Source organism: Cinclus cinclus, chromosome 13 (genome assembly GCF_963662255.1).
Source record: "Cinclus cinclus chromosome 13, bCinCin1.1, whole genome shotgun sequence".
Taxonomy (NCBI): Eukaryota; Metazoa; Chordata; class Aves; order Passeriformes; family Cinclidae; genus Cinclus; species Cinclus cinclus.
In genome coordinates, this window is record NC_085058.1 from 9,056,058 (window position 1) to 9,068,925 (window position 12,868).

Below are 12,868 nucleotides of genomic sequence, written 5' to 3' on the forward strand. Positions count from 1 at the left end.
AGACATTTTTCAGGAAGCATTCTTTAGCTCAGTTAATGAATATTATGAATTAACTATTATAATTTAGCACACAGATACAAGGATGTTGAATTAACAAAGGGATTTCCCTTATTTAATATTCTTCCTCCAAATCTAGACATTTTTAGTAACATGGTCAACACCTATCTATCCATCTGTAAGAGTTCAAACATTGGATATTTAGACAAGGTTAGAGTTTATTTTTTTCCCAGCTTTTATTTGTTTGGAATAAACGTTTTGAAAGGAAAATTATTAGATTCATATACTTTATTTCACACAGCTTACTTTGGAGCATACTTACAATTTGTTCCATTTTTCAATTTGTTCAATTTGTTACCACAACATTACTAATTCCTAATTATTTTTATTTCTGAAATAAATGCCAATTCCACTACAAATACAAAAAATGGCAGTTGGGAGCCCTTTCTGTTGCTTTTTGCTTGCCTTGGAGACTGTTTTATTGCAAAACACTTGATCATAAGTATTTCCTCTTACTTATATCTTCAATTTTATACTTCAGTAGCTGCCTCCTTACCTTCCTGATGTGCTGTCTCTCCCCAGCAGACAGGAAAATATGCTGTTATTGTAGAAACTGATTGCTTTTAAGTTATTTACACCAAGTAATGATCCAGGCCAATGTGAAAAAGACTGATAAGCAAATTAAATAATATGCTAATTAATAATATATTAAATAATCCTAATGGCTTCTTTTGACTTCATAAACCAAATCCATGAAGAGAGTATGGAAGTGTCCAGTCTTTTATCTGAAAACCAGTCATTGTTGGGCATTCCAGCACAGAGCAGAAAAGCACAGAAAGCTGTACCTTTATAGTAACTAGTGCCACGTCCATTACTGCACACTGCCTCAGGGTCAGGCTTTTGGCTTCCTCTCGGATCACGTGGTCCTGCAAAGCAAGACAAGACTGCAGTGGGTTTTGAGAGAGAGACAATATTGTGAATATCTGTTCCCTGCAAAACAAACAGGCATCCGCCAAATGCCCCCCAAGGACTGTGATTAACAGGGATTAATTCAGAATCCTTTCACAACAAATGATAACCTGGAGCAACTGTGCTGTTTCTTGAAACAACGACTGTAGAGAACCAGATCCACTATTTAATACTGAGCATTACTTCTTTTCCTAGGATGCATTATTTCTCTGTTTTGGGGGATGAAGGAAAGTTAAAATTTAACTTAAAATACTTATGTTAGATGATAGAGAAGTAATTAATTTTATTAGTGAACCTGAATGTTTAACAGATGTTTGTTAACGCCCTATGTGTAAAATAAAGGGGGGGGGGGGTTTCCTATAAGAACATGTTAGACTTAGAGTGACTACACTCCTGATAAATCTTTATCTAAATAAGCAGTCCATGATTTACTTAGGCAATATTTTAACTCTTCTAGCAAATGGAAAAGTCAGAGGCCCCAAATACCACATCTTTGTACAAATCTGAAATCCTAATGGCAGAATTGACTGGCAAACAACTGACATCAGCATCAAACATCTCTGCTGTCCATCAGATGGACTCCAGTACTGAAGTGCTGAAGACTTTACTGCAGAGGTACATACAGTGTTTCAATGCTCATATATAGCCCACAGAAAGAAAATTACTGGCATTCTCACATTAAGGGCTTTTTCAAAACTGGGAACTGGTTACAGGAGCAAATATACCTTTTTTTTTGGTTTCTTTTTTTCTTGTGATGTTTAATGCTCATAAGGTCTAGTTGTGCAATATGGGAATGATGGCTTCTTGACCCACGTACCAATCACTTACCATATGAACATAGAGTCTTTTATTCATAACTTGGTTTTGATGAAACTGCACAATAATTATTCACCTCTGAGTAGTTACTGCCATATTCAATCTTATTATACTATATAAGAACAAGAATGAGGGATGAGGTTTGGCCTCACAGTCACTAATATTTCCTCCTTTTTTTTGGTTAGTGCAAACCATTCATGGCTTCATCTGGCTCCATTACCTTGAGTTTTGACAGCTGTCCAAGATCTTTGGCTGCACTGAATATCATCTGGGGCCCCTGTAATCACATTGAAAATTAAGGAAACAGACTCATAACAGCATGTTTTCTTTTTATGTCAACACAATCTTATTTTCTGCTAGGACATTGGCCAAAGTCATCGTTTTGCAAAGCTAAATAAAAGTTTCAGTTGCACAGGAGACACATTTTCATTCAGTTGATAAGGCCAAGTGGTTGAATGCCTGCAGCAAGACTCCCTTCAGTATCCTACAGCTGATACAAATATTGCATTTTCTGCTGAGAGCAGTCTTGTGTTCTCCTTTCTGCTGTCTCATTTTGTATTTAATACTGAAAGCTAAGGCTGTGATTGTTCTCAGTGTGTATCAGTGAGATGTTTGTCCATAACTGCAGCTCTCAGGTGCTGGGCTAACATGAACAATCATAGTGGGAACTGAGCAGCCCTGAGGAACCTGCAAAAGCCTGTGTAGCAGGAAACCTCAGCTAAGTGAAACACAGCACAACGGTGTACTGTGAGCCAGAGCCTTTGTTAAAAGAAAAGATACCGAAGCATTTGAAGTTAAGGCAATATTTTACAACAGCCAAATCCTGGCATGACACCAAAGACCAATGCCTACACATTTGTCTCAGACAAACAGAACCCTACTGTAATTCCATCTTTTATCAATCCAAGCAATATAATTACCAGTGCAGTTACATGGCAGTTCAGCAAGACATAGTTCTGATTATCTGGATTTCATAAAAAAGGTTCATCCAACTTACACTGGACTTATTTTTCATTAGACTTTTTGTTCTAAAGAATTTCATTTTCCAGAAATAATTTTGCTTCTTAAATGCTTCAATTGAAGAAAATGTAATCTAGAACTACAGCTTAAATCTTCATTATTTTTAGTAGTAGAATGGTAAGATAAATATGAATATAAATAGAAAGATGTGAAAAAATAAACCCCATTTCTGGATGCCTGTGCCACTCACCATCAAACAGAAAGAAATATTCAGGGCTAGAAAAATCTCTCACAGTAGCCTACTTTTCAGTGCTTTTCTTTCATTATGTGTTCAATAGTAAACAGAACTACCAAAATAAATGGAAATAGTGCACAATGCCTACCAGAACCACTCTACATAGAGGCCACCACTAGAGAAGCTCACCTTTGCACAGATTGTTCTATGAATAATTGATCCTGCCTGAAACTAATAAATGATCCTAATACGTGATGGAAAATACAGTTACCCAGTTGCAATGCTACCTCTGTATTTGCAGATAAAATTTGCACAAAAAGTTTGAAAAGCACATTAAAGATCTCAGAAATGTAAATTTGAAACTTATTGAAAGAGAGATTGAGTCTAATTATGCAGAGTTAACAAGGTCATGACAGTAAATATGAACAAATTCAGTGAGTGGAGTCCTAGCCATGATCAGATCTACTCTAGAATTTTTAATAGTTCAGGAAATTCATTACTATCTCTGCACTATTTATACATTTTCTAGTAGAGTTTCCCTGCCTGTCCAGCACTATTCTTTGATGCATCTTCAATATATTATAATATGATTTAATGATATGCCTTTAACTTATGGACCCTGACCAACAGCTTTATAGCAGCTGAAGTGGTACCATAGGATGTGTAACAGCAAAGTTGCCAAAGACATACTGTGGCAACATCATGGTTAGCCTGTCATAAAATGGTCAATTGTTTTAAAATGAAATTGAAAACAAGAAGAATTAACAGTTATGTTAACCCAATCCCTCAAAGAAAAAAATACACAACAACAACAAGAACAAAACAACCAACAAAAAAACAACAAAAAACCAAAGCAAAACAACAAAAAAACCCAACAACAACAACAACAAAAAACACAAAAAACCAATCCCCCCCAAAAAAACCAAAACAAAACGAAAAAAACAAAACAAAACGAAACAAACAAAAAGAAAACAGAAAAGCAATTATGAAAAGGGCTCCAAGCCAGGCTCTCTTTGCTGATCCTTCGACAGGATCAGATTTCTCTGTTGCCCTGGGCTCAGCCACCAGAGTTCACATCAGGCCATGCCCCACGAGAGTCTCCTGTGCAGCTCACAGTGTGTAAGTACAGCTCCCTTCCCTCTTCCTGGCAGGCTGGAAATGCAGGTCTGCCCAAAGAGGACCTCCTGTCAAGTCTGCTAATAAAATACCCCAGATGTTTAGTGTTCTATTTGGCTTAAGCTTCCTGATGTTAATTAAATGCTGCCTCAAGATGAGGAATGGCACAGCAGGCAGGGCTGGAGGATGGGATGGGGCATCCCTGGCTTCCTCAAACCTACAAAAATGGAGGTGATTGAATTTCTGATGCGACTAGGGAGGGCAAGGAACACTCTTCATGTTACTGTGCACAGCGAAGCTGAGAGAGAAATCGGATTTAAAACCCCTTGTGTGAGAGCATGTGACTGCATTCCTTCACGAGACTGAATTCATAAAATCTGCTCTGAGCTGGGGCAGGCAGTAAATGAAGGAGTGAAGATCTCCTCACCAGCTAAGAGCTAGATGGCTGCAGGACTCTGAGACACCAGAAAGCAGCACACTGCCTGCAGTCCAGGTGTTGTCCTTGTGGTCAAGGTACAGACCAGGATAGTGTCAGACCCCCTGGCAACAGCACATCAGGCACAGTATTACAGTCCTTTGTATCTACTGAGAATTACTCTGGAACACTTACGGTTTGGTCTGTCAGTGGTGGAAGCACAATTTGTTTTTCTATTTTGTTTAAGACTAACTTCCAGAGCTCTTTCAAAACCCGTTTCAGAACTGTCTTCTCACAGATTTTTGCAGAGACACTTAAACTGGAATAAAAACAAAACCACAAACCAGTCACCAAAACTAGCATTAAGACTTCAGAGGTTCTCTATCATGCTTAGATTAATAGCCATTAAGATTTACAGTTTCTCTACTAACAAAAATTTCTCAGCAGCTAAATTATTTTGCAATATTATCAGTCAATATTTTTGGCAAAAAGACTTGCAGATTACAAACTCATATAAATCTCCACTATCTAATTTAATGCTTAGTATATCACTGATGCATATTTATTGAAAATGCAAAATCATGATGAGTTATAAAGTTTGATAGATGATACAATTTAGCACTCCCACGCCCCTAAATTAAAGTTTTAGTATATAATTTGTTTATGTCTTAAAAATAAAGAGCAACTGTCTCTCTTGTTTTTATTTCTACTGGGATGTAGAACTGCTTGCTGACAACTAATGCAAATTCTCAGCTACTGTTTGGAAGCATTTATTTCTATGTACTGACATGTCTGAGCCATCTTGCTGTCTATTACAGTAAAATTTAATTTTTAGAGCACCTTTTCCATCTTCATTTTGAAAATTTCTGGCTGGGGAAAACCCACATAGGGAACCAAAGGGGTGTGCAACTTGTGACTCTAGACCTCAAGTACAAGATCAGTGCCAGGCTGCTTGTCCTCACAGCCACTTCCAACAAAAGGCCACTGGTGTTTCAGAAACACCAATGACCAAGGACATCAATGTGCTTACAGATGTGCCTGTGCTGCACATGGCCTTTCAGAACCTGCCACTGCTGAATGATGATAGCATAAGTTATGCTTACAGAGGCCAGAATGAATTTGGAGCATCCTCTCAAAACTTAGCATTTTAACAAATATAAAAAAAAAAAATCAAGCTGCTGTTTGGATGATGACCTGGTTTTTGGTGCCACAGAAGTGCATACCAATAAGCAGCAGGACATTGAGAACAAGCCTAGAGCAAATGCAAGACAATTTCAAGTATGGGAATTACTTTTGTTCATCTTTGTAACACAGCCTGTGGAGGAGAGACCGTGCACCAGCTCATTTTCAATGACCCAAAAGATGACAAGACATGGAAAGACAAGCCTGTAACCTATGTAAAAATTGCTCAGTGTTAAGTAAGCAGGTTAGGCATGGGATTCTGCACACAGTGAATACTAGAAATATTAAAAATACTATAGAGTCCTTCCAGGAATCAACAGTGCTTCAGAGCAAAACCAAGTATGCCTGACTGCAGCATCCAGTTGCCAGTCTGCCACACAAACCAGTCTGTCTGCCACACAAACCAGTCTGTCTTCCACACAAACCAGTCTGTCTGCCACACGAACCAGTCTGTCTGCCACACAAACCAGTCTGTCTGCCACACAAACCAGTCTGTCTGCCACACAAACCAGTCTGCCACACTTACGTTTTGTCCAGGGAATCCATGAGAGGCCGAAGCACAATCTCAGCATCAATGGCTGCGCTGTTCTTATTGGCTGCTGCATTCCCATTTCCTCGCATTTGATTCAGTTCATTGCTCATTTGTCTTACACAATCTTCAATAACAAATTGGAAACTATAGGATGAAAAAAAAAAAGGAAAATGAAAGCATTATGGGAGAGAAAATAATAATGTTGATTTTGCATCAGGTGGATGATGGTGCAACAAGACTTAAATATTTTCTGCAATGATGCAATGTTCAAAATCGAAGATACTGTGGTGTTCTGGTCTGAAAATAAGTTCCACTAATGATCATAGCTCATATAAGTAATTAATGCCATGTTTTGATCTTTTCCCTGCCTTGCTTCCATTCTGCCACAATTTTCATGCCCTTGTAGGCATGCCAAATATTTATTTTCCGAAAGTAAAAGATACATCAGAATCTATAGTTTAGATATGACTGACTACCAGCTAGGAACAGCTTTTCAAGATTTTATTTTTGGTGTGAAAGAACAATACAAACAGATGATGATAAATAATTTTTCTCTTGATGATTAACAGAAACCAAGCTTTAATATTATTCTTGAGGTAAAATCAAAAACATTTACTGATTCTGCCCTTTTCGGCTCAATGACTTTTTTCCAGATTTCATGCAGTCAGTGCCATCAGAAGGTTGTTACTTCTTTGCAACTACACAGAGTTTAAACACTTGGACTGTTTAAAATATTCTTTTTCAAAAAACCCCCTTACTTAGAAGCACTTAGACTCTTTCTCCTGGGAGGAATCTTTTTCACTTCAAGGTGACTGAACACATCCTTCCTCTTAAGTTTGTATCTGTTCAGATTTTCTGAAAATTGATCTGGTTGAGTGTCTGACAGTCTTAAAGTGCTATTGATGTGATAATCATTGCACAACATACTGACACAAAGCAGAACAGCAGTTAATCAGTCACCAGTTGAGAGGCAGGAAGAGTCTGCACACACAGCAATTTGGTTTATGGGTGGATTTGTCATGGATTGAAATGGTTTAGGATTAGTTTATGAACAGAAATGCAAAACAGAGGCAAAAAATATATGGGGCCTATTTAGGTGAAAAGATAAATTGGCAAAACTTGAGGAAACTGAAAGAGAATGTACTGAGAGAGAAAAGAAGTTGTTCCAGAGACATGGCTAATTGTAAAAAGAGAATGCAAACCTCCATGTGAAATCACTGGAAAAGTCAGGAACTTTTCCAAATGCACTTGGAAGTACACTTACCTACACACTTTACAGCCCTAGATAAAAACAACATGAGGCAGCTAGTGAAACCACTCATGGAGATTTTTGGGACCAGTTCCTCCAACAAAAGTCAAAACAATGCATTGCCTTTCTTGACATTAGACATCCTTCCAACATTGTTAACCTCACAGACTCAAGCAGTAAAATGACCCATGAGGAATGTTCTAGCAATCTGGAGCATATCCTACACTGAGCTATTCTGGGTTTGCTGTTGCAGAAACCTAGTTGGCTCATTCAGAAAGAAGCCCTGGAAAGAAATAATATTCATGCACTGTCAACGATCCGAGAAGCAGAGCCTGGGAGCAAAAGTACAGCAAGACAATACAGCAAACCAAGCACACTCAGAAATAAGCAGACTGTCTACCCAGACTGCCCATCAATGGATTAAATCAGCAACTACAGACTTTGCTTAATGAACACCACTGCAGCACTAATCCCTCTTTCTTAAATTTCTTCCTAATTTGAAGTAACTTACTACTTCTTATACCACAAGCACTGCTGGCACAGCACCATACTCATTCAGGACTGCAGTGTGCACTCTGATTAATGAAAGGTTTTGAGAATAAGGCTCAGTAGACAATTTTTGAAGAGCCACAGGCAAGCAAATGACCCAAGAAGGCCATTCACAATGATCACTTGAAGCAGGCTAAACACAGGCAGACATCCCTGGTTGAAGCAGGCTACTTGGAAAAAGCTGCCAGTCTTGGGAAGTAACATAAACATGGTCAGAGAGGAAAGTTTAATATAGCATCAGGCAAGAAAAAAGCAGTGACTTTGCTTTCCAAAAAGCAGAACAAAAGCCATCAGCCTCACCTCTGTAACTTGTTCACACCCACAAAGTTCAACTGTCTTTACAGTGAGGTTACTGATACTTGACTTGTTTCCCAGTCTAAACACATACACACACGAATGCACACCACTCCATCAGGGCAGAAGCAAGCCATGCTCAGGACAGCCAAATAACCACCCAGACTTCATCAACAAGGGAGGTTTTTTGAGAAGGAATATTCCTCTAAGGTTTGCAGCAAAATGGGTTTGTTACCTTGCAGCATACGTTACACTGAGTTCATCCAATACATTGCTAAGTTTCACCTGAAGTTCTTTTAGAACAACACTAGCTTCAGGATCCAACTGCAAAGAGATAAATAACATTATATTTTATTTATACACTAGGTTCCTGGGGTTTCCATTACAATCAATGAATTAGGAATTACATTCAAAGATACACTGCACTATGGAAAATCAAATGTGGAAACACCTGTTGCGACACAGAATTGCTTTAGTAGGCCTTGATATACAAGTACCATTTTAAAAAAGTATGGAAAAATCTTTGATTACAGTAGGGAATATTTATATTGTTAGAAATCAAAACTGTGCCACTGAAAAATTACTTTCTGTGGGATTGTGGAAACTGTGTTGGCAGTCACAAGGAGAGAAATACCATTATCAGGCCAGTGGTATTTAACAATGCACCCAAGAGAAGGATGAAGGAAAAGTCAGTGCTCATGTTAATAGTATTTCAGATGCCTTAATATTTTTATTATTTCTGTACATTTCAATACTGTTGGTATTTTGTTTTGTGATTTGCATTGAAGTTGTTTCCATATTTCATATGTTTCTGTAATGCAGTGTAAAATTAGGACAGCCAGCACTGAAAAAGATGTCTTGAATTGATCCATGCCAATTCTACTGACAGAATAGGTGGGAAGGGACTTCACCAAATTTCAATACTGCTGTTTCTAAAAGCCATTAGGGCAAATAAAATTCAAGCACAGAGTAACACATTCTGATGCTCTGATACAGGTTTGTGAAACAGAGGAAAAGTTAATGCAGAGGAGAAATATATTTTTGCATTTACAAGGATGAGGATGCATGCCTAGGCATTTAATCAAAAAGGTACCCTATTGATATTGACCAGCAAACTTATTTGCTATGGATCCTTTTTCAAATTAAAAAAGAATATTATTTTTTTCTCTCCCTGATCTTTAGCACTCAGGAAAAACAGTTACAGTCCATTCTGGGATATGATAGATGATCACCAGGATCAACAGATGAATGGGAATTAATAGCTGATGCTCCAGGTCTTCCAGCTGTCTACATCACAGTGTTAGGGAATGATTTTCAATGATAATGCTTAATTTGTGGACTCTGTTTTGCAGCAAGGTCAGGTACAGATCTTCTGACAATTTCAAAGGACATTGCACATTTAGAATACTTAATCAAGGCTGTTTCTGCTTGTGTTTTTCTATCTTTCAATCACATGAGTAGTGTTTGGTGCTTACTTTTCCTCTGATGCTTCAGAGCACAGTGGTGTAGCAGGTCAGTTCTTTTAATCACACTTCAGAGACAAGGGGAAGCTGTCACAGCACACTGGATAATTTACTTGAGACTACACAGGAATTCTACAGCAAAGCAAACTGAAACAGATTCAGTGATCTATGAGTGTTTATGATCAATGAGTGTTTTAATCTTAGACCATCCTTCATCTCCTTAGAGGTTATGTGTGGGTTGAAATCATAGAAAATCCAAGATTTTCACAAGAACCTGAAATAAGTGACAAGGGGGAATTACCACAAGTCCTTTAGAAGATACTCAGTGTTGTGTAGCACTCTTCTAATCTGAGAAGCTCACTCATATTTTACTTATTACTGTAAGTACTTACTGTGACTACTTACTGATTTAGTTTTGAATTACTTTGCATTGAGAGAACTTCTGTTGCTTCTGTATATCTTAGTAGTGTCCCTGGCAGACACACTTTGACAGTTCATACACTTAAAATGATTGCTTTCCTTCATATGAAGAGCCGGAATTAAAAAGCTAATTTTACTGCAATGTCTATGTTAGTAAACAAATTAAGACTTTACTATCAAAGGCAAAGATTTTTCCAGGAAATGCATTTCACTAGGGAATTATACTGTCTCCTTTCGAGGGATACATACAAACCCCAAATTTATGACCACTGAAATATAAACATTTAACAAACACTGAAACACAAGCATTCACACTGAACATGTCAAGGAAAACACAAAATACCAGGCAAGCAGAAGACTCAAAATTTCTTAGCAGATCATGCACAAACTAGAGAATCACCTTGTTACTGGGCCTACAGAGGTCAGTGTAGGTACTTTCTATCAGAGGTGGTTGTGCTAACCAGAAAACAAAACGCATCTGCTAAATTCACCTGGAATTGAACTTAGTCCGGCCAAAACAGGATTAAATGCTAATGCCAGATTGTGGACATCACACACATTATAGAAGGGTGCATGCAACTATTAAACATTTTAGAGGCTTTGTGCTCACAAATTGCATGAGCAAGTTTGTGTGGGCACAGCTGGAGGCATCTGGCAGGACCTCCAGCCCTGTGTGTACACATGCCCATGCTCATGGATGAGGTGGCACGGGGAGGAGTGTGACACAAAGAGGTATGCGGGCTGCCCGGCCAGTGCTCCACACCTGGCCACGGAGGCATCACTAAGAACATGTCAGCAAGATTTTTAAATGCTAATTCTCTTTAGGTACTGGAAAATACGGTGATTTGAGCGTCTCAGCAGAACTAAATCGTGCACTTTTCATTTATTTTATCATGTGCCTTCTATGTGCTAATGATTGTCCTCAGGCATCATCCAAATATGCCACAGCATGACCTGCCTCTTTTTCCTGATATGGCAGAGCTAAGATGGAAGCATGAAATGAGATCAAGGGCAATGCTGATCAGCATCTGAGATTATGTCATGGAGGGATATACAGACATGAAAATGAAGTATTTATGGTATTGGGGACTTCTCTTTCTCTTCAAGTGTCATTTGCTTCATAGAGTTTGATAAAGAAGGAATGAAAACTAATAAACTTCTCTGAATATATTTCAGGAAAATAAAAGGAAAAGGCTCTATTTGAGGGGGGAAAACCCCAACAAACCAACAATAAAACCCAGTTATGAGTGTCATTAGCTATGTACCATAGCTAATTTAAGCACCAAAAGAGAAAAGACAATGCGCTTATCCCTTGGACAAATGTATTTTGGATTCCATTTACAGTTCCCAGCATATGTGGGCTAGCTTTATAACACATCGGGGTAGGTTGCCCAGGTTTCAAAATTGGATTTTTTAAAGGAGCAAGCTAATTTCATTAATAATGCATAAATCATACTTTTCTATAAATTCTTAATATTCTTGACTTTTCTAGGCTCATATTTCTGTTATTTTACCACGTTCTTAAATAGCAGAATTAATTTTTACCCACAAGGGTTCGAACATACTCATAAATTTGTTTGCACATTACATAAGTTCTGTTGATTATGTATTATCAAAGAGATAATTAGAAGTTTGACTTTTTCTGAATGCTACACAAAAACTGAGAACACATTTACTGAACAGCTGAAGAAATACAAAACATTTGAAAAGCATAGTTTCCAAATTCTGCCTGTCTAAAACTCTGAAATTTTTTATACAGACATGCCTTGGAAAAAGAGTTAAAAATCTGATGAATTTGGCTGCTTTCAATATGCTAGATTGAGGTATTCCCTGCTGCAATTTAATGTGTGCTAGTATGGGCATAATCTTGTTAACTGCAAATTTGGTGGTGTTTCTGCAAGAAACTACAGAGATGCAAACTACTTTTGCATTAGTTAAATGGAACCTCTCTAATCTGAATTCCATTTATCTGCAATTTCACATGTCTAATTGCTTATAGTTTCCTACTGGGACTGTCTGGTTACTTCTGTACAAAAAAATAATTTTACATATTTTCTGTATATCTAGCCAAGGTAGAGGTAATTATCAGCTCCATCACTTCAGTGGCTCTTTCTGTGTCTGACAGACATCACCCTCCCTCCACCCACACCTCTGGGACAGTGACATGTGAGACGTTTGGCTGCCACAGCTCTGAGTGCACTGGAAAGCACTTGGGCCTCTGTACAAGGGCCTCTTTGCAAGATGTAAAGATGGACACTTGAGAACTATTCTGCTCAACTCTGGTCCTCTGTCACCCCATCAAAGTCTTTAAGGCCACATATAGATTCCTGTAGGAGTTCCTAAGCTTTATATGTAAAGTTGGAACTGAATTTACCGAAATGGGAATACGATTTATCAACAGTTAATATAATATTGTCATACATAAACAACCTGGTTTTGCTTTACACCTTTTTTTTTGATCCTAATTACTGTAACTCATTTCTGCCATGTTCTGTCATCTGGTGTAAAGCAACACAAGCATTGACTTCTCTTCTTTCTATCAGCTTCCATCTTATCAGACATGAAAAAAAAATTAGTGTAAATGTATGCATTCCTTTTGGATGAAAAAAAAAAAACAGGAGATAAACCAAAATTCTATGATGATGGTCTGTTCCCATGTTTTTGGACTTGA

General features: G+C 37.9%; 1 protein-coding gene across 2 annotated transcripts in view; it reads right to left on the bottom strand.

Annotated features, from left to right (window-relative positions):
- Positions 1 to 12,868, bottom strand: part of UNC13C (unc-13 homolog C) — a 128,110-nt gene that overhangs the window by 15,837 nt on the left and 99,405 nt on the right. For both annotated transcript variants that reach the window (XM_062501805.1, XM_062501804.1), the window contains 5 exons: positions 8,550 to 8,638; positions 6,217 to 6,366; positions 4,704 to 4,827; positions 2,003 to 2,059; positions 843 to 923 (listed from right to left, as the gene is read on the bottom strand). In XM_062501805.1, coding sequence (XP_062357789.1) covers positions 843 to 923; positions 2,003 to 2,059; positions 4,704 to 4,827; positions 6,217 to 6,366; positions 8,550 to 8,638 — 501 coding nt within the window. The remainder of the gene's footprint in view (positions 1 to 842; positions 924 to 2,002; positions 2,060 to 4,703; positions 4,828 to 6,216; positions 6,367 to 8,549; positions 8,639 to 12,868) is intronic.